The sequence below is a fragment of the Seriola dumerili genome, unplaced genomic scaffold, assembly GCF_002260705.1.
Source record: "Seriola dumerili isolate Sdu_G_001 unplaced genomic scaffold, Sdu_1.0 BDQW01000267.1, whole genome shotgun sequence".
NCBI classification, from domain to species: domain Eukaryota; kingdom Metazoa; phylum Chordata; class Actinopteri; order Carangiformes; family Carangidae; genus Seriola; species Seriola dumerili.
Window position 1 is genome coordinate 614,917 of NW_019174522.1, and position 21,559 is coordinate 636,475.

At 40.7% G+C, this 21,559-nt stretch overlaps 1 protein-coding gene across 1 annotated transcript in view; it reads right to left on the reverse strand.

The window, feature by feature from the left end:
• LOC111230447 (teneurin-3) overlaps nt 1–21,559 on the reverse strand; it is a 251,188-nt gene that overhangs the window by 10,830 nt on the left and 218,799 nt on the right. Inside the window, exons 32-43 of the mRNA XM_022757188.1 lie at nt 21,126–21,185; nt 20,635–20,797; nt 18,960–19,098; nt 18,731–18,836; nt 18,275–18,417; nt 16,475–16,653; nt 14,744–14,848; nt 13,014–13,144; nt 8,290–8,459; nt 7,558–7,684; nt 1,050–1,247; nt 627–686 (exon numbers count right to left, since the gene is read on the reverse strand). Coding sequence (XP_022612909.1) covers nt 627–686; nt 1,050–1,247; nt 7,558–7,684; nt 8,290–8,459; nt 13,014–13,144; nt 14,744–14,848; nt 16,475–16,653; nt 18,275–18,417; nt 18,731–18,836; nt 18,960–19,098; nt 20,635–20,797; nt 21,126–21,185 — 1,581 coding nt within the window. The remainder of the gene's footprint in view (nt 1–626; nt 687–1,049; nt 1,248–7,557; nt 7,685–8,289; nt 8,460–13,013; nt 13,145–14,743; nt 14,849–16,474; nt 16,654–18,274; nt 18,418–18,730; nt 18,837–18,959; nt 19,099–20,634; nt 20,798–21,125; nt 21,186–21,559) is intronic.

Consider the following 21,559-nt stretch of genomic DNA (forward strand, 5'->3'; position numbering starts at 1 on the left):
AACTATTCATATTCATTCATTCATATCATATTCACATGAAACTGAATCTAATCATTTTAATTTTACTTTAATTTTACTACTATATCAATTTGAATTTTCATTGCAAATACGAGGGAAAGGATGATACTGATATAAAAGATTATATTTATCATAATCGTAATCATCATAAACTACATACAGTATGTACTTAAAAATAAACAAATATATTAACAATACGAATGTAAATTTGCATACAGGGCCACACAATGATTCGAAATATAATCAAAATCACAATATGGTTAAGTGCTATATCCAAATCGCAGGAGCTGCAAAAAATCATAGGACCAGCAATTTTTTTGAAGTTAAAATGTGTCACATTGTTGTGCACTGTTAGCACCATAATGTTGTGGCACTGCAGAGATGCCCCAGACTACAAATCTTTCTCTACAGATGCAAAGGAACATGTTTGTTTGGTACAAAAAACAGCTATTCCAACTGAAATCACAATATCTGCCAAAACATATATTTATTTATTTTTTTGCATCTCATTTGCATATTGTGCAGCCCTGCAGGTAACTGCTAATAATGATTTGTTCCTTTTATAATTAATATGTTAATTGACTGTGTAAAAAACATAAATCAAATACCTGTCTGCGATATTTGTACAATATGTGGCGGCCAGTGCCCAGATGGGCAACTCTGAGGAGCTAGAGAGAGAGAGAGAGAGAGCGAGCGAGAGAGAGAGAGAGAGGGAGAGAGAGAGATATGAGCAGACACACACACAGTAAAATGACTTGGGTCGCTGATCAGACTCGAACAAAACTCAGGACTCAAAAAGTTATTTATGGCTGTAGAAATGTAGGACTGTCTTACAGTCATGAAACAGTATAATGTAAGTGAGAAAGCGAACTACAATGACTGCAAAAGTATTATGGGTAACACTCAAACATCCAGAAAAAAAAGTATTTTCCAGTGGTGTGAAAGCTGTTCTGTAAAAAGAAAAAAGAAAAAGCAATATAAATCACACTCTTATTACACACACACACACACACACACACACACACACAGACCTGGCCATCTTCAGAGTAGTCCACAGTGACAGAGGCGTTGCTCTCTGGGGGGGTATAGATGTTCCTGTAGTATCCTATGGATCTGATGGTCTGCATGGTGTGTCGAGCCACGCTGGGCATAGTGACGGCTGACAGATGGTCCCCTGAGTCATAGTCAAAGATGTATTGGTGCTGGCTGTGTAGCAGCAAGACCATGGACTGTTAGAGAGAGGGCAGAAGAAAGGAAAGTATGCAACATGCCGTCAGAGCAGTTTACATTTACACAGTGTTGTGGAACATTGTGGAACAACAAAAAATAACTGAAATAATATACATATTATGGGCATGGGGGAACCTGCATCATATCATGGAAACACTATAATGAGAAGCAAATAATATTCATCTGCCTCACAGAAGTTGCTGCCTGTCGCTGCTTACACAGAAAATAAAAGTGGTGTTTGTGTAATGAACCTAATGCTACGTGTGATGACACTGTGGGACGCGCTACATCCACATCAATCCACATTATAAGTAAATGAATGTACCAAGCACAGCTGGCAGTACATCTTTTAATTCGCTTTTGATAGATGAATACGATATTAGATCTGGTCCTTATGCAAAATCCAGCTCATGTGGCAGCTAAGTGGTGTTTCATTTGCAGCCCTTTGTTAGCCCAGCTAATAGTAGCTATTTAGCTACTGAGGCTTGTGTGTGTTTATGTAGATGCAGACACATCACCACTGTGCTGTGTCTGGTTTCCAGTGCAGGGAAGATTTGACTTTTTTCATTTTTTATGGTAATTTGTTCACCGGGGCCTGGAACCCTTCAGGTGACTTGCATCTCTTCGGTCTGAAATGGAAAGAATCTTGCCAACATCTGGGAGAGAATTGATGTGGTTTCTGCGGCTAGTGGGGTATTACTACAGTTTTTGCCACAATTTTTCTGCTGTGGTGGCTCCATTGGCTGAACTCTTGTGTAAAAAATACTCCCTTTGTCTGGTCTCCTCACTGTCAAGCTGATCTGACCTTTTAAGATACAGGTGATGTGTGTGTGTGTGTGTGTGTGTGTCTCTCACCACGTCCTCCTCTTGAAATTTTTGGCATTGTTGATTCACAGTAATAATAATAGAAGATTCAATGTTAATGTGTTTTTTTTTATTTTTTAATTTTTATTTTTTTACAGCCAATCAATCCAGGAAGTAGCGTGCCCTTCATGCAGCAAAGTAGAAAGGAAAGGTGTGGAGTTGGGGTGGTGGCTGGGCATGTAGCACATCACTCTATTACTGACTGTAACAACAACCTTTCCCATAGTGTTTTAGTTGCCTTACCCTGAATATAACTTATTTGCCACTTTATTACTGCTCCCTGACCATACTGAAGCTGCCATGTGCAGATACCATAGAAAGGAAGAATGTGAGAAACATTGATATTGGAGGTAAAAAAACAAAATACTGGGGGCAAAATTGACTAATGTTGAAATTATTATCTAGTGATAAAATTGAGGGTGGCTCCTTGGATTCCAGAGTCCTCTCAGAAAGCTGACCCTCCCACCAAATGTCTCATCACTCATCATTTTCTATAAATGGTCAAATCCTTGTAGCAAGATAGCAAAATGTAACCAGGTGAGTTATATACAGTTGTCATGAAGGAGGAAATTAGCTCTAGAGACCAAAATAGTTTTTGTACCAGGCTGTAAACATGTTGATTTCTGCTGTAAAGTTGGACATTTTAACATGGGAGTCTATGGGGACTGACTCACTGTTGGAGCCAGACTCTAGTGGCCAGTAGATCCCTGGAGGTCGCTGTATGTGTCTGAACAGCACCCACGTGTGACTCTACCAGGGTCTGATCCTGATAATTGAGCTTTTGTGTGTGATCGCAAGTGGACCTGATCACACACAAAAGCACACTGCTTTTACAATGTCACCAGCATCCCAACATAAGCGGACATGGCAGCACAGGTCAAGGAAGCTGCTTTCACACTGAAACATGACCCAAAAAATCTATCACATTTTCCCTCAACTTGGATGCTCTGCTACTCCATTTGTCCCATTGGGGGTCTTCCACACTGCACTAACATTAGAACATGGGCACATATACTGTAGATTTGCTACAGGATGAGGAAAATTGAACATCTTTGTTTAATAATGAGACTCCAGTTTCCTCCATCTGTCCAAAACACAAGACAAATCCATGACTTTCAACACAGACATCATGTTCTCCTCGGGAGCGTGTCTCGCCTCGCTCTGGACCTCCAACTAAACAGGTCAGAGAAGTGCTTTTTCCTTCTCTGAATAAAACTGATGTGATTTGATGTAGTCTTGTGCATTAGTGTTTTTGTTTCTCTTTTGTATACCACTATATTGGGTTTGTGTTGCCTAGAAGCAGATTGATTGTTTAATTCTTGTAGAGTGGACTCACAGACGAATCCTGCTTTTTGACAAAGAGGCTCCCAGTAAAGTTTTTCAGGGAGGAGAGAAAGTGACAGATGGAAAAAGGAAGTGACTGAAAAACAAGTGTAAGCGAAGGTGAGAACGACACATGGAGTAATACGATATGACTCATTTATTCACTGAGGGGACAGTCTCTTTTCTATTTGCCTCGTCTTCAACTCCCTTGTTGTGTTTCTTGTTTTGTGCCTTCCCTTTTTCCCTTCTTCCATCTTTCTCTTTCACTTGTCTTCACTTCATTTCTGTCTCCCTTTGTCAGTTTCTCCTGTTCTGTTCAGTATTGACCAGGATCTCGTTTCCATTTTCTTTTCAAAATTGTAACTCAGACAAAAATAAGCAAAAAAAAAAAAGAATACTTTCTTCTGGGAATGCTTCCTTATAGTTTACTTGGTTTGTTCCTTCTTTGCCTCCATAAAACATAACTCATAATTTGGACTATTTAGAAAAACACTGCCACAGCAAAAAACATTTACAATTCTTGAAAAGCGTAATAGATACTTAATATAATTATATATATAGAATAACATAATAATAAAAATAATATATATTAAATATAAATATAGAAAATATATCACATTAAGTCATAGTAATCTGCTTTGGGAGAATTGTACACTGAAGTAATGTCTGAGATGTTCTGAAGGACACAAATGTCAGCAGTCAAGAAATATGAGTCATTGATAATGATGATGTAGAAGCAGATTCTTAAGGTGCAAAGATTTCAACCTTGCATTTAAACATTCATAGCCTTGTTAAGAACTATGATCAACAGAGAATTTTCATCCTCACTTCATCATGAATTTTCAGTTTTAGGTTTTCCTGAAGTGATGCTTTTGATCTTTTGGGAAAATTCCCAAGTACTGTGCATTTCATTATTGTTGGAGGACATGAATTGGTGGTGGGGCACTGATTTATTTACACAAGCTCCAGTACATCGAGGTAATGATACTGACTCACTTTTAATTGAAATTCTTTGTACTTGGGGACTTTAACATTGATCTGTTGAAAAGTGAGACTAATCCACTCACAGCAGATTTAAAGCTGTTTATGCTCCCACTGTGTTTAGCCCTTAATCTCAAAACCAACTGGAGTGACCTCTTCACTGGCAACCCTCACTGATAACATTTTGAACTAGTCTCTTGATGGTGATGTTTAAGTGGTATTTACTCTGATATATCTGATCATATTCTAATTTCTCATTTTACTATGAGCGTAAATTACAAGATATTAAAACATAATAAAATATATGAGGATTTAAGTGCAGATTATTAAAGGAAGAGAGGAAAGCTGCTTCCAGTGTCTGATTGGTGAAATGTCTTTGAAAAGGTTCAGTGTCCTCATGTTGCATATCAGTCATTCATGGCCCCAATGACCTTTGCATTTAATGGACGTTTTCCTTTAGCTAATGTTCCTAAAGTATTAATGTATAGATATAATAGGCCCAAGTTTACTAAAGAGCTCAGCCGTCAGAAGGAAAATACTATATTTATGTATCCACCCCCTTCAGTCTGTCCATGTTTAAGAGATACAGAAACAAAATTGACTATTCAATAAGAAGAGCTAAGAAACATACTTATTATTCCTACTTCCAAAATAAATGTATATTCCACATGTATTTTTTATCTAGAAACATGTGTATCAACCTGATATGGTATCTTCAGTGATCCACACATAAAACTAGACATGTACATCATTCACACCTTCCGAGATTTAGAAGAATTCAATGTCATGGCAGCCGAGCTATGGAATAACTGCTAGCATATTGCTCCTCTCTCACACATTTTAAATTCAGGCTTGGAGCTCATTTGAGGAGCCAGACTTCTTGAATTTTGTATCTTGGGGCCTCATTTATACTGGCATTCTTGCATACATATGACATGACTTTAATAGTCTTTTTTTCTTTTTTTTCTTATGTATGTTGTACTATTATGTTTGTTTTTTTAATTGGTGAACTTTGTTCAACATTTTAGATGTTTTAGTTTTTTTGGGTGAGATCTATTGAGAAGCCCCTTTGGGTCTTCTAATCTCACAATCCCTTTTTATTCCCGATAAGTATTATGTTTTTTTAATTAGAAAACTCTCATTATTTCTTCCTCTCTCCTCATCTCATTACTCCTGTTCCCATCATTTTTTCTCTCTCCTCACCCACAATCACTGTTATTTCTCTCTGTGTCAGTCTCGCTCTTTCTCTGTCTAACATGATTCAACTAAGCTACCACCATCCCCAGGGTCTTGTTTCCACAGTCGTACCTCTGTTGTTGCACTCTCTTAAATATCCCTCTCTTTCACTCTTTTTCCATCACTTTCTAGAACTCCAGCTGCTGTTTAGTGTTGGGCTCTGTCTGTCTGCTCCTCTGTCATCTGTCTTGCCCTCCTTAAACACCCTCTGATGAAAATCCAGTGTTTAACCGTGTTAATATCTATATGATGTTTTTATCTAATACAAGACATATGATTTGTGAAATAATCATCAACACCATGACTGAGTGTTTCCACCGTGAACTGCAGTGAACCAATGACAGTCTCATAAAAACAGATTCAGACAGCCAAGGTTTCATACATCACAAACCTAAGGAACCAATCCTGTCAAGTTGTGGGGCCGGGGGGCGGGGCTAAATAAACCTGAAACCTTGTCAGCACAGAGAGACAGAGTTAGCATTAGCACAACCACTAACACTGTGTCAGCCACTGCCAGTTACAAGCTAACAAACAGCATAAACAAATAAAAGATGCTAACTACGCTAACCGTTCTGATCCGCCTGCTAGTCTCTGGTTCTGGTCTCAACAGACTCCTCATCTGAGTCTGGGTCTGACTGAGGCTCAAACATGTGGCTGAGTCTCTCTGATGTTTCCTCCTCTCACCATCTTGATACTCTCTGCTCTTTCACCTGTCCACCTGGAGACAGCAGGTGGTGGGCGGGGCACAAGGCCTGATCCACATTTCTCAACCAGGAAGTAAGAGGAGATGTGCCTCCATTTTGTTTTTTACTTTTTATGTGTGAAAATCATGTTAATGAACATATGAATCATAGCAGAGGATTTCTGCAGTTTTAAGGAGTTTATAACCTTTTCTGGAGGAACTTTAAGAGACAATGTAGGTTCACTGTGGGTTGTTTTTACAAGTCACTCATTTTTAAGTATCTCTCTCTCTCGTTTCCTTCAGTCACCTCTCTGTACTTCACAACTCTTTTTTCTTTCAGAGACTATGGCAGCTGTCTTTGAATGCATTACTTTTTTAGAAAGAAAGTTTTTGCTCATCAGTCCTCCACCAAGTCAGTCATCCATTTTAAAGTGATCCATTTTCAACAGTGAACCATGTGTCTCTCTCCCCCTCCAGAATTGCCAGGTCTAAGTTAACAGATGCTTCTTTGCTGTTCTGTATTTTCAATACCATTCAATGTCACTGTCAAGCTGCCGATTTGAAAGCACACTGAGAGCTTATCGATTCAACTTTTAATCTGTGTCCACCACCTGTGTGTCGCATCCGCACTAAAGTGTGGTGAAAAGAGTCTCTGCCAAATTAGCATCCAAGCTACATAAACTATGACCTGAAGTCAGATGGAGAGAAAGAAACATATATCTTACCACTGAAAATGTAAGGTATTCTTTTCATGCTATTTCTTTTAACTGTTCCGTCTCTATTCCCACTGTCGTTCCTCCTTAAGAGAGTAAGGAACTGTGTTTTATTCCTTTTTAACTATCACAAGCTCTTTCTGCTCCTCTCCTCTCCTCTCCTCTCCTCTCCTCCCCTCCCCTCCTCTCCTCTTCTCTCCTCTCCAGGGACTCTAAGTGTGGTTTTTGTGACTGCTTGTTTTCATCACTAACTTTGTGACAGTACATTTTACACATAGACAGAATATAAGGCGTGTGTGTGTGTGTGTGTGTGTGTGTGTGTGGGTGTGTGTGTGTGTGTGTGTGTTTGTGTGCGTGCGCTCGGTTTGGAACATACATATGTCTGTCAGTCATCTTATTTCTTTTCTCTGCAGACTTGAAGAGTATCTCTATCACAGTAACTCCATCAGTCAGAGAGAGAGAGAGAGAGAGAGTGCTGAACACCTGCTGTTAAATAAAAGTGTAGTCTACCTTATCCAGGTAAGTGTAGCTCCACGTCTTTCCATCAGCAAAAACTCTGGAAATGATCCTTCCCTGGGTGTCATACTCCCACCTCTCTGTAGTTGGACCCCTCTGGAGGCCTGTCACCTGCCCGGTACTGGACACACACACACACACACACACACACACACACAATTACAGTGCCGTCACAACCACTCAGTGTATTAGCCCTGTAGTTTGTCACAGAGACTGTTTTGAAGTCACATGTTAATTTCTTACACTGTCAACAAAAACTTAGTAAAAGTTGAATTCATGTTGCACTGGACTGTATTAGATGTTACAGGTGTTCCTAATAAAGAGAGCGTATCTCCAGTTTCCCAAATGTCAACATTTCTGTGAAAATAAGGAAATATGTAACTGTGCTGAATCTCAGAATTTAATCAGCACTTGGATGTGAATCTTTCTCCGTTGATGTGGAGGGAATACAGGATGACCTCACTGAAATGCAATGTGATAATTCTCTCCCTGTCAGCAGCTCCCACTGTCACAGTGCTACAGGGGTTTGAATTTCCCCAGATGAAACACCATGCCAAAAGGATGCTCGCTTTATTTGGCCGTACATGTAACCCCAGTGGCCACTTTATCAGATAAACCTTTACAATGTAAAACAATGTTCTGCCATATAGTCCACTTTGATATGTCGTACAAGTGTTAATTCAGTCATATGTAAAATAATAAATACACTGGTACAGGAGAGCTTACCTGGAGTATGTCAAGTTAACTGACAGTAGCTTGCTGCTGGGAACCCAAAGTGTAGGATGACCTTGGGTGTCATAGATGATCTTCAGCAGGAACTTCCTGTGGTCATCGTAAATTTTCTCTGTTCGCAGCGTACGATCATAATCCACAGACAGCAAATTCCTGCCATTCACCTGGAGACACACAAATAACTGATGAATAAAGACACCCTTTTGATCATATTAATCTTTGCTCATCAGAAATGTTAAATGCTCAGTAGCTGCAGGTGTTTAATCCCTGTTATTCTGGGGATTTCTGAGCATGACTCAAAACTCCAAGTCAAGTCCGTGAAAGAAATGTTAATACGAAAGCATTAGATAGCTCAAACTACAACTACTGTCCTGAAGGTAGCATTAGGAAAAAGGTTATGAGATCAGACCAAAAGGTTTATATGGTTATACTCTGCCATGTCCTGTGCCCTGAGTGTGGCACTAGAGGAAAAGCTCATTGAGAGTCCAAAATGGAAAGAGCTGGTCCTCTAGGGAGCATGAAAACGCTCAGTTCAGGTCAGCTCAGTTCAGATCAGCTCAGTTCAGGTCAGCTCAGTTCAGATCAGCTCAGTTCAGATCAGCTCAGTTCAGTTCAGATCAGGTCAGCTTAGTTCAGATCAGCTCAGTTCAGTTCAGATCAGCTCAGTTCAGATCAGCTCAGTTCAGTTCAGGTCAGCTCAGTTCAGGTCAGCTCAGTTCAGATCAGCTCAGTTCAGATCAGCTCAGTTCAGATCAGCTCAGTTCAGGTCAGCTCAGTTCAGTTCAGTTCAGATCAGCTCAGTTCAGATCAGATCAGCTCAGTTCAGATCAGGTCAGTGCACTACAGGAGCAAAGGTTAAGAGGTTACCAAAAACTAAAGAAATCATTCAGCAAATGTCCTGGCTACCTGCACAGAGGGACCCACCGATCCACTTCTCACTGTACAGCCAGATGCTTGGTTTTGAACTTGTGGAGATAAATGGTCACGTTTGAATTAACAAATTATACAAATACTTTTGAAATGACGACGCAGACTGACAGAGGACTTCCTTATCATCTCAAATCTTAGTCTGTTTTTCCTGTTCATTTGTAATATTGGTCCACAAAAACAAGAGGAATATTTCATGATGAAGGATTAGCGACCTGGCGAAACAAACAACAACCAAAATAAATACCAGATGTTAAGTTCTTGTTGGCTGTTCAACATCTACGTCTAAGCCAGTGAATTAACACACGTCTGATCCAAGACTCATAAAACACCGTAGTATCACAGCGCCAGCTCGCCACTCTTTATCGCTTTCTAAATGATATGCTGTTTGCTCAAACTCCAATTCATGAAGACTGATAGCCTGTGTAAATTGGAGCCAGGTCCAGTGCTAAACTCACCTTATGGATCCTTGAAGCAAGGAGAAATACCAGGAATTAGCCAATCAATCATTTTACAGACGTGTTTCATTAAAGAGAGAGTCTCGCTGGAAAATCTTCAAAAGTCATTTTTCTCATCTTTTTATTTAGCCACTCATTCATTTGTAAATTACCATCAGTTGAATGCAGTGAATTGAGTAAATGGGGCAGAGAAGGAGGATATTGGGATGGTGGCCAGCTGGAGCCAGCAGCCAGCTGGATAAAAACAAGACCATCACCAAGACACAAAGACATGCAGAATGTGAGCCACCCCATAATCAGAGGAAACAAATCATTTTGCAGATTGGCTTGGCCTGTCTCGGTCATGAGGGTCTATGTAAACTGTGACTTTTATGATAATGTAACGCCACAGAGGACTCTCTGATCCTCTGCATAGAATCATTCAACCTCGACCCTGATCCAGGTTTGAGAGGAGATCCTCCAGGACACCATCCACCGACTCATCAGCAGCATGCCCAGATGTTGTCGGGAGTAAATACAGGCACGCGGGGCCATACACACTACTGAGTCACGTTATGAGTTGCTGTGATGAAATTCATGGAGGTTTGGATCAGCCTGTGATTTCAACAATAGGTTTATGATTTTGGCTTCCATTGACCATTGTTAAGTCATTTTGTTCTCAACAATTTTTACAATGTACATCATAAAGATTATCAACTTAATTTGAGCAGTGTAGTATCAGTACTAGTATACTAGTTGTGCTCTTATTAAAAGAGTACTAGACTTGCAGGGAAGTATAACAGGGCCCAGGCACCCAGACGCAATTCAGACCTAGAGCTTCACTAACCCAAGGCAATTGGACGCCAAGAGTATCAAACAACAGGGCTGAACAGGTGGTCCCCTTTCCCCATCATCTGCCAAATCCACTAATGTGCTTCACTGCCTGAGGGTTGCAGCTGTTGTTCATGTCACCTGGTTTTCTTCTCATGACTCCTAAACATCAAGGCATTACTTGCCTCTGGTGATTGCTCGCTTGCTAATGACCTCTGCCTTTTTTTTCGACCAACTAAACACCTTTTCCACGGCAGTGTTGCTTTTAAGTCCACACAACTTGGTACAAACTGTTGCACCTTGTTTTGACACAAAGGAGAGTCAGCTTAGTCTAAAACTCACTGCTGTAAGGACAATGAGCCCTGACACTGTGTACAGTGAGTACTTCATATATAAATTATAATTTGTTGATGGGATTTAACTCCTACTTTGGATACATTTAAGATATAACAATATTGCGGGCTGTATGAAAAACACATTTTTGTAATCCTTGTTGCATCTTGTAATGTGTCCTCTGGAAGTCTGACCTGCCTGAAGCCCTAAGCAGCAATTATTACATTAAAATGCCAGAGTGCGCTCTAGCCATTCACGTGTAGAAAGTGCGTTCACAAGGACAAAATCGTGTTTTGTGAGGTCATCATGACCTATGACCTTTAAAGCATCAAAATGGAATCAGTTCATCCTTGAGTCATTGTGTATGTCTGTGCCAATTTTGAAGAAATTCTCTATATACGTTACTGATATATCGTGTTCACGAGAATGAGAGAGACGGACCGAGGGACGGACAGACAACCTGAGAACACAATGCCTCCGGCCCTGGCCGTTGCTGGAGTGGTGCCATAAATATCTACACACAAGTACGAAACACTATTTTTGCGTATTTCGCCAATTTGCAGAATAAGAATTATAGGCGGAAATGGCCTCTACCAGGAGATGCAGTTCAATATAGGGAATATGTGAAGAGAAAATATTTGAATGTATGACTGCTTTTAGCTACGTAATGATACTACTAATAACGCAAAACAAAACAATTGCCATGGTTTTCCCTGACAGGATGATTTCAGTTGGCTTTTGGACTCTTTATTTTTGGACTTTTGGTTGATATCTTGTTTATATTTTGAAATGACTTCCCTTGTGTGTCTCGTGGACATTTTGCCTCCTGTCTTTGCCCTGTTTCCCTCCTCAGTGATTGTCTGCCCCGCCCTTATGTGTTTCACATGTTCGATCACCCTTGCCTCCCTTGTGTGTATTTAGTGTCTGTGCTCCCTGTTGTCCTTGTCCGTTTGTCTGTTGTACTTCAGACTTGTGATGTGTCCCGGTGTCCCTTGCTTCCATGCTTCTAGTGTTTTTGGATTTTCTGTTTTGCTTCAGTTTTACCTGCAAAGTCCTCAGTGTTTGGATTTTCTGGTTTCTGTTCCTGCCTGATTTTCAGACTGATTTGTAAGTTTCTTTTGTTATTAAAACATCTTTCCCATCAACCTCCTTTTTCCATTGTCTGCATTTGGGTTAATCTTTCCCTCAAATGTGACAACAACAGGCCACACAAAAAAAAATTAATGACAATAATAATAATAATAATAACAGTTATTATTATTATTTCTTATTTTATAATTACAGAAAACAATAGGGTTCCAACACAATAGGTCCTTGAACTCCCAATTAGCATTTCACTCACACACTTGTGTTAGTGAAGACAAATTCTCATACACATGAATCACATATGTGTAGCTGACATATACAGTATACATGTTGTATTTGTGCTCACCCATTTCCAAATCACATCTACCTACAACTCATCATTGCTAGTTCACAATACAGCACTCCTCATTACCACTAGTGGTCCACACATACTGCTACATTCATTACGGTTTATTGGGCCATGCTGACAATGGCACCACTGTGTGGATCCAACTCCCCAGTGGCCACATGACTGCAGTTTTCCTCCTATTAGGCTGCGCTAGTTAGAAAGCACTTCATGCAATATTCAAGTTGACGAATGCCCCTTCCCTCTCTCTTCTTCTCTAATAGCTCGTAAGAACAACAGACACAACATGACAGAAACAGAAACCCCCCTGTAACCCACAACCCCCCACACAGAGAGGGACAAAATGATTGGTTGGAGCAGTTAAACCTGACACCAAATTAATGTGCCATATTAAACTGGAGGTACACAGAGGAACAGCTGAGGCCCATTTATTTGTGTAACCACCGCCGACAACCACGAAAAAAGGAATCACACAAATGTCATTTTAAATGTGTATCATATTTGCTAATCTTTAAAAAAGAAAGAAAAGGAAAGAAGAGTTGAAGTATAACCATCAATTCTAAAATAAATATATAGTTGATTAAACGGGTCCCTATCCACTGCACCACATGCACTGAGCCAAATCCCATGTTCAATTAAAGAACATGTTTGTCAATCTAACCCTTAAAACATAACACCAATGATTTTAGATCACTGGTTAGTCATGAGGCTTTCTATTGTTCTCTGCTTCTGGACAGTTTCAGCTGGAGAGCCCTCACCCTGAGTTTTCTCCCAAAGACGATGACTTTTCCTCGGGTCTGTTCTTTCCTGAACCTCCACTCAACCAGGTTTTGGCCATTCTCTCCCGGCAGTGTCATGTTGCGTCGGGCTATAGTTGGGTTAGCAGCACCTAGAAATGGATATGAAGAAGATATGAATGCAAAAAGCAAAAATCAAAACAAAAGGCAGCAAAATACTATTTGTTCTTCATAACCATGACGTCTGCTGTGTGTGATGACGTGAGAGTGGATCCTGCTGACAGCATAGGTTCAGTGTTGGGCATGAACTAGGGTTGTGCCGATGGATGATGATATTGTTGATCGACGATCATTAGAACAATCGCCGGTTGCTCATGCAATATCTGACTTGTTTTTCCATTAATGCAGTAACTTATTATTTGTGTATTAATATTAAATTTAATTTGCCTGCCACAGTTTAGCATATAAAATTGTTTATAACTGCTTCCAAGACGTGCGCGCGCACACACACACACACACACACACACATACACACACTCCTATCAGCAGATAGTCATGAAGCTGCTGGTAGTGTGTGTGAGCCGCGCTCTGATTAAAGAGCGGAGGAGATCGGCAGACAGACAGAACAGAAGAAGAACATAACGTCACATAACGTTTATCATTGATCATTCACTCATGATGAAACTCTTCATAAAGTAGGCTGAAATCTTTTACAAAGATCAGCTGTACCTGTGATTCAGACCGAGCGGAGGAGTGTAATCGCTTGTTGACCGGCAGAGGAAAATGCGCTTCTGAACAGCCGTGTAATTTGTACTCTTTTGTTTTGTTTTAAACCCCCCTTTTCTCACTTGCTGCATAATACAAAATATAGTTTTGAGTTGTCCTGCTTAGTGACACATTGTTTAAGTGGTAAAACAGATACAGATACATTCTTGGCTTTTAGAAGTAATCTCTGTCTGTGGTTCTGTAGCAGTAAACAGAAATTCATGTTGTTTGGAAAGTGATAATGATTGGGGGGGTGATGGGTGAGTAGGAGGAGGATTTACTGAAAAAGAATAGCTCTGAGCAGCTCATTAAAAAAATTCTAACTTGTGAACTATGAACGTGAACTAGTTCATTTTAATCTGTGTGAACTAAACTTCGAGCGAGCTCCTGCGAAGTGCGAACTTACACAACACTGCTTAGTTTATTCGGCAGTTCAATGCTTTTGAGTCAGTTTGTATAGTTCCTCAATTTAACATTTGTGATTTTCAGATTGTTTCTAAATTCACTGCAATATCCTGGATGCCTTACACACTACCTGTGGCCATTTGTGTTCACACTGGCCCTGTTCAGACATGGCTTTAACATCTGTCCACAGCTGCTCCGATCACCAGTGGACAGTTCTAATTTCAGGTGCGGACACATTCTTTTAGCAGTGTGAACACAGCTGCATCCTGTGAAGGACCACCCACTCTACTGATGTCCTCTGTCACAGTCTGATTAGTCCCAACACAGGTTTATAATGAACCCAAAATATTTTACTATTTCAAATGGATAAAACCTTTTTTCACTGTAGAGCTGTGAGCAGCGCATTTCCTCTTACTAAAGAGTAAAAAGCCTTCACCATGTAGAGCCTACACCCAATGCTTTTCACACAGACTGCAGAGTCATTCAACACCACACATTCCTTCAAAACAGAAGCACTTTGACATAAAACATCCGATTAATTAAAGTTATATATTCAGGGAAATGTGCTCAGAACTGCATACCTGCCAGTATGTGGGGCTCTGTCTGGTAGTGTGTGTCCATCCCATTGGCATAGATGACTCTCAGTGAATGGTCATTACCCACCTGGTAGCTGTTACGAAGCTGGTCTGTATGAGAGAAAGACAATTATCATGAATGAACCACAGCAACATCTCACATTGATTTTGTTTTCAAATTTCAAGGCAAAAAAACTGTGATAACCTGAAGCAAACTGAGGGTAAAGAACACAAGAAGACAAAGAGAAGAGAACAAGAAAGTGCAAGATACAAAGGGAAACATGTAAGGAGAGAAAACAGTACAATTCATTTCCATAGGCAATGTCTGAACCTGTAAATGGAGACACATTAACATGCCCCAGACTCTTTTAATTAGATTCACCTCGACCTCTTGCAGGACTAATGGCTGCCTGTGTTTGTGTGTGTGTGTGTGTGTGTGTGTGTGTAGGGTTTCCTAGGCTATAGACATTTTGCCTCCTTCCGTCTGACATACCATCAGGTAAACAATTCCTCTTTGACTCATTATCTTTTTATCTAATCAAAACTTTTTATGTTGACATTATCACCATCATTTTAAAGGAAAAAAAAAAAACATCCACACATTTGTTGCCACAGCTAATAAACAATTTGACACCATGATTGTGAGTGTTGAATACTGTGTCTCCTTTTGTTACACATGCAACTGAAGTTTAAACTATTGTTTAAAGCGCAGTCTCATTTTTGTTTGATGATGGTTGTATGTTTTATTAATATTGTGGGATCTGCTCCCACCCACATCACTTTTCCACCTTTGCACAATATGTTATGAAGGGGCAGAAACAGCACATCATAATGCAATGACATGAACATTTACTGTATTTATCATCACCGTTAAGCTCTGCATTACCAACACGTTCCCCTGTTTTCACAATGAAGTCAACAACAACATGAACATCACAAAGCACAGCAGCTATATTAGCTTACCACTTCTGGGATGTACCTAATGTGATTCCACATAGACCAATCACACACTGGCATATTGTGCAGTGATAGATGATAGTGAGGACGCAAAACAATAAATAATGCACTTGGATTGATGGAGAGGAATGGTACACTTGACATGGCTTTGAATAACTTATTACATGCCAATCAATACTGCTCTGCTGTGGGGGAGAATCCACTCAGTTTCCCCTCACAACCAAACAAATCACTGCCACACACTCGAGGCCTCACTTCAACTGGCTCATTAGTTCAGATTTAACAAGGACATCAGTGCTAAATTATAGTTTTCCCTGTCTGAATGTCTGACATGAAGGATGGTGAGGATGATAAACCTTGCATTTTTTTTTTTGCAGTTCTCTTCAAATCCATAATCATCAGAGGTGATTCGACGACAGATCAATCCACAACTTACTTCCTCATCTCACAATTATACTTCCGGAGTTTGGAGCTAGAAAGCTGACAATGCAGTTTACTTTAACTTTTGTTATCAACTGTATCAAAAAGTGCCAGTGTGATTTACTCTGACGCAATCCACATAGGTGGAGTAAGCAATCGCAAAAAAACTGTATTTGGTACAAGCCCCAACAAAAATAGCCACAGGAAAATATTGTGGAAAGCAATCTAACAAAATTCACCACTGGACAATTGCTCAGTGTCATTTGCGTGGTGTATTTATGCTGGGTAAGTGCCAGGAGAACAACGCACACTCTTCCTTACTCTGTCACACACACCTGTGCGCTTGTGTAAGCACCTTACCCTGCACTAGAGTGTAGAAGGAGTCTACTGATGACAAGTTGGTTGTTATAGAAACGTCCTCATCCCTCCCAGATGTCTCAATGTCCACAGCAACAGCCCCCGACGACATGTCTCCGTGGAGATTGGTCACCACGCCGGTGGGGAAGGTCACATTAGTCAGACGACCCTCGCTGTCATAGCTTCAAGGATAGTGAAGGATGGAGGGAGGGACAATAAAGGGACATTAGCTGCCATTACTGTAAAGTGCTTTATGTATACTGAATATACATTACATACACACACACACACACACACACACACCCACACACACACCCACACACACACCCACACACACACCCACACACACACCCACACACACACCCACACACACACCCACACACACACCCACACACACACCCACACACACACCCACACACACACCCACACACACACCCACACACACACCCACACACACACCCACACACACACCCACACACACACCCACACACACACCCACACACACACCCACACACACACCCACACACACACCCACACACACACCCACACACACACCCACACACACACCCACACACACACCCACACACACACCCACACACACACCCACACACACACCCACACACACACCCACACACACACCCACACACACACCCACACACACACACACAGATTTAATAATTTGGTTGGTAACACTTTATAAATCATAAATAAACAATCATAAACAGTTTTTATACATTGATGCAGTCTCACTATTTAGCAGGATCAAGTTAATGCTTAGTACTCATTAATCTTACTAATGAGTTACTACCACCATCATAACTGGTAAAAGGGAGACTTATAGAAACTCATTAATAAATGATGATGTGTGTCACACTTCACAATAAAGCGCCTTTTAGCAGTTGGATGGAGGGAGAATCAACTGAGTGAACAACAAGCCACAGAGATGTGAACAGTGGGACAAAGGATGGGTGAGCAGTTCAAGAAAAGGAAGGTCACCACCTGTGTTCTACCTGGAATATTAAAGTCCTAAAAAGGGGGGCAACCAGCAAAAAGCATCTCCATGTTCATCTTCACTGTGCACAACAATCTGATCAACAGCTGTGATTATAATGAGGAGTGCTGCTGAGAGCATGTCGAGGTCAACAACACTGCCAAGGCCTCAGAGGCTGAATCTGGTCATTTGATATGATCATATGATCTGCCATAATTTTATCTGCCAGATGAAACTGTTTGACCATGAAGATGCTAACGCTGGTTCATTGATAGTAACTGAACAAAAATCTGAAGAAGCAGCAGCTACAAATGCTGATGATGGAGAAACAAAGAAAGCTCAGTAACTAATGAGATATGAGGCTGAACAGTACAGAGACATGTGGGCTCACTATTTGGCAAGCAACAGGTCACTGTTGCCCTTTTTAGCTAATGTGTTATAACAGCTTATAAATGAGTTATAAAGTGCTAACAAGCTAATTAATACACTAGTTGTAACCATTCATAAATCCTTTATAAGGGGAGTCTGACTGTAAAGTGTGACTGATGTTGCCCACTTCCTGCTGCTCTGAGCAGGAGCAGATCATATTATTAGTTGATGCTATTCTGTCAGAAATGTTGGAAATAATTATACCTGCTATAAAACCATTCAGTTAGTGAGTCATTTGATTAACACAGTTGTAGATGGTGTTTGAAATTTAAAAACCCAACTATCCATCCATCCATCCATCCATCCATCCATCCATCCATCCATCCATCAACACACAGTTGTACAGACACGCTCTCAGATATAAACACAGTAATGCTGCTCACTCATAGAAGGTAGTCCAGCCTATCTGGATGCTCTTGGTTGCCAGCAAGCCACTGTTGCCGTGGTAACTAAACAAGACTAGTTCCTGACCCTGAGCTGTGAGAGTCTTCAGACCTCCATTAGTCCCGATGGTTAGCCAGATAACCTACACACACAGAAACACACACAGCCACAGGCAAACAGAGTTATATGTTCAGATTCTGTCAGTCGACAGTAAACATCAGTATACATACAACAGTATATATGTTTTATGCTTTATTTATTTCAATAGTCAATATTTATACTGGCTTTGTCATGTAGCAGTAATTCACAGAACAGGATCCTTCGTCATTCCCTCTCAAATAGAATTGTTATTACGGCTAAAAATTGGGTGAAAACGCTTGTAATGAATTGACAAAACAATGGCTTTCAAATACCCAAATTGGTGGAGCCTTTGTGTCAAGACTTGCTTAGCTCACCTGATTGTCAGGGGCAACCACACGTACAGGCATCCTGTTGGTATCTCTACGGATACGGAGGGTGTTCCCGCTGCTGTCTGTCACCGCAGTTACATCCTCCTCATTGCTGAGAGTCAACGAACGGAGGGAAGAAAATGACCAAGTGAAAATTGGGTTGAAGTTTGAAAAGGACAAAAAAAAAACACAGAGACTACAAAGCAAATATGTATTCATTTCCATGCACACAAACCTGTAGCTAAAGTTGTATTTGTAGTCTCCAGTGACCAGAGACATGGTGAACTGATGAGTCCCATTCGTATCAAACACATAGAGCTCTTGAGAGGCCGGAGAAGCCACTTCATATGAGCTGGGACCTGAAGCCAGTGACCCTGAAAACACGCACACAGTCAGTTTAGTTTGATCAGTGTTTGTAATGGGTATAGAACATATTTGGGGCATTTCTGCTGGCAAGCTCCTGTAGACTGCAGCTATCAGAGCCAAACCACATTCAGCCTGCGAGACCATGCACAGTTCAGTTTGGTGTTCAGTAAACTGCTGTAGTTGACTCTTCAGTGAGTCATGCTGTGTGGCCACTGTTTCCATCCAAAAACATCGCTTGTTGGTGTGCAGCATTTTTTCTGGCTCAAATAGTGAGACCATGTGATCCCCATTCCATTTAGTAGAGTGTACATACATCACAGCATGCATCTGAATGTAGACACCCCATGACACCACATGAACTCTACCATAAGAAGGGGGGATGTAAAACCATGGTGAAGCGGACCCTTAGGCTGTGTTTGGAACCACCTACTAACGTACTGCCTACTGCATACTCACTGTTTATATTCTGCATACAACCTACACTACCTGCATACTACCTACACCTACTAAATGAACAAATTAGTATGCAATTACCAAGCTGACTGTTCACACTGAAGTGTACAAGCCAGTATCCCAGAATGCATTTCGCATGAACCAGCAGAAACAGTGACAACTGGTGGGGATTTTAAGAAAGGCTTAAAGCTGTTGTAATATACACTAATAACGCTGTTAATAGGTCACTTTTAAAGTTTCAATATTTTTTCAGGCGGGAATGTGACTGTATAGACTCATGCATTTTGGTCCGTTCATAGAAGTAACGTCTGTTTGTAAATCTGCTGCAAAAATTTCTGAGATTTGGGGAAAGCAGCCGGCTGGTGTACTGTACCGTTACATCCTGGGTCGAGAGCAGCGCTTCACGGTTACTGAGCCGCCACCTCGTGGCCCGCCATCGTAATTTGAGGAGCCGCAATGCATCATTGGGCAGTTGAGTATGTTCAGTATGCTCATGGGACATACTCACACACGGGTATTCCTGGCGTACACAAAATTCACATGCTGTGCAGTTGGGATGCACTACACACTCATTCTGACGTCACACTTAGTATGATTAGTACGTTAGTACACCGTACCAAACACAGTCTTAGTTTTTTGGCTGAACCGGCAATGGACCTGCCGTGAATGTCCGTGACTGAGTGAGTGAGTGATAAAGTTGAGTGACTGATTAAGTTACATCAAGATACACCATTGGTTGGCTTAGTGTTGGACTTTTCCTATTGGCTGTTGCTCTTTAAAAATGATTAGGCACAAATAGTTTCTATTACATCATCAGGGGCCGTTTACAGCTGATCCACAATGGTTGTCAAAGACCGTGTTTCTTCAAACAGTGACCAGGTCTATTATTTACCTCACCTGCAGAGGGTAACAGGTGACATTACACGTTAATAAAAAACTCAACACTTCCTATGATCGTCTCAAATTAAAAGCCCTGTAGCGCTTCAGTGGACAGAAGTGCTTTGGCCAAATGGAGCTAAATTCTGCCATACAGTGGTGGGGAACAACATTGGTATGGCCACTGCGAGTGTTGTTCTAATGTGTAAACATACCAGTGGGTGGTTGGTTGCGCCGTATGGCTCGAATCCGTATGTTTCCCAGATCAGCCACATACAGTGTCCCATCTGGAGACACCACCAAAGAGGAAGGACAATTAAACCTGGCGTCTTTAGCATAGCCATCGCCTGTTTGATAGCAGTCGCAGTTGGCATCATTCTGCAGGACAGAGGGAGGGAGATGGAAAGAAAGAAGTAGCAAATAAAGATAGAAAAGAAGTGAGAGAGAAAGAATAACATTACATGAAAATTTCAACTTGACATGTGTAATGGAGGGTACAGGAGAGAGGTGTGCACCACTGAAGATCTAATCCATATCATTCTTTGACAGCTACACATTCATTTTGAGCTGACAGACAAAACAGATGGACTATGACAAGTGAGTTAAGATTAGGATACGACATTAAGATCTAAAAGAAGGACATGGAGGACTGATGGCACTCTTCAGTGTTAACTGATGTATATGTGAAATAGCATTGGTGTAGTACCTTGCAGTCACAGTCAGATAGCGCTCCAGCTAGATGGGTAATTTCTCCATCAGTTGACACCTGGTGGGGTCAGAAATAGACATTTTAAAACTAAGGAAACAGAAGTAAAAAAAATATGCATACATTTCTCAAGACAGTGGTTTAAATGCATTAAACTATCATTGAATATAAGCAAAACAAACTCCATTGTTTTTCGTTTCACTAGAAATCAAAATAATGTTGAACATGTTCCTATCAAAATGAATGGTCAGGAAAGTCCACCAAATTCCTGTGGCTTCACATTGATGAATTCTTAAACTTCAAGGGCCATATCGTTGAGTTGACAAAAAAATATCCATATATGTTGGTTTATTTTTATTTTTTAAGTTAAGTTTCTATCACTTGAAACACTTCTAACCTTATGTCAGTCCTTATTTGAGCCTCATACAAATGAC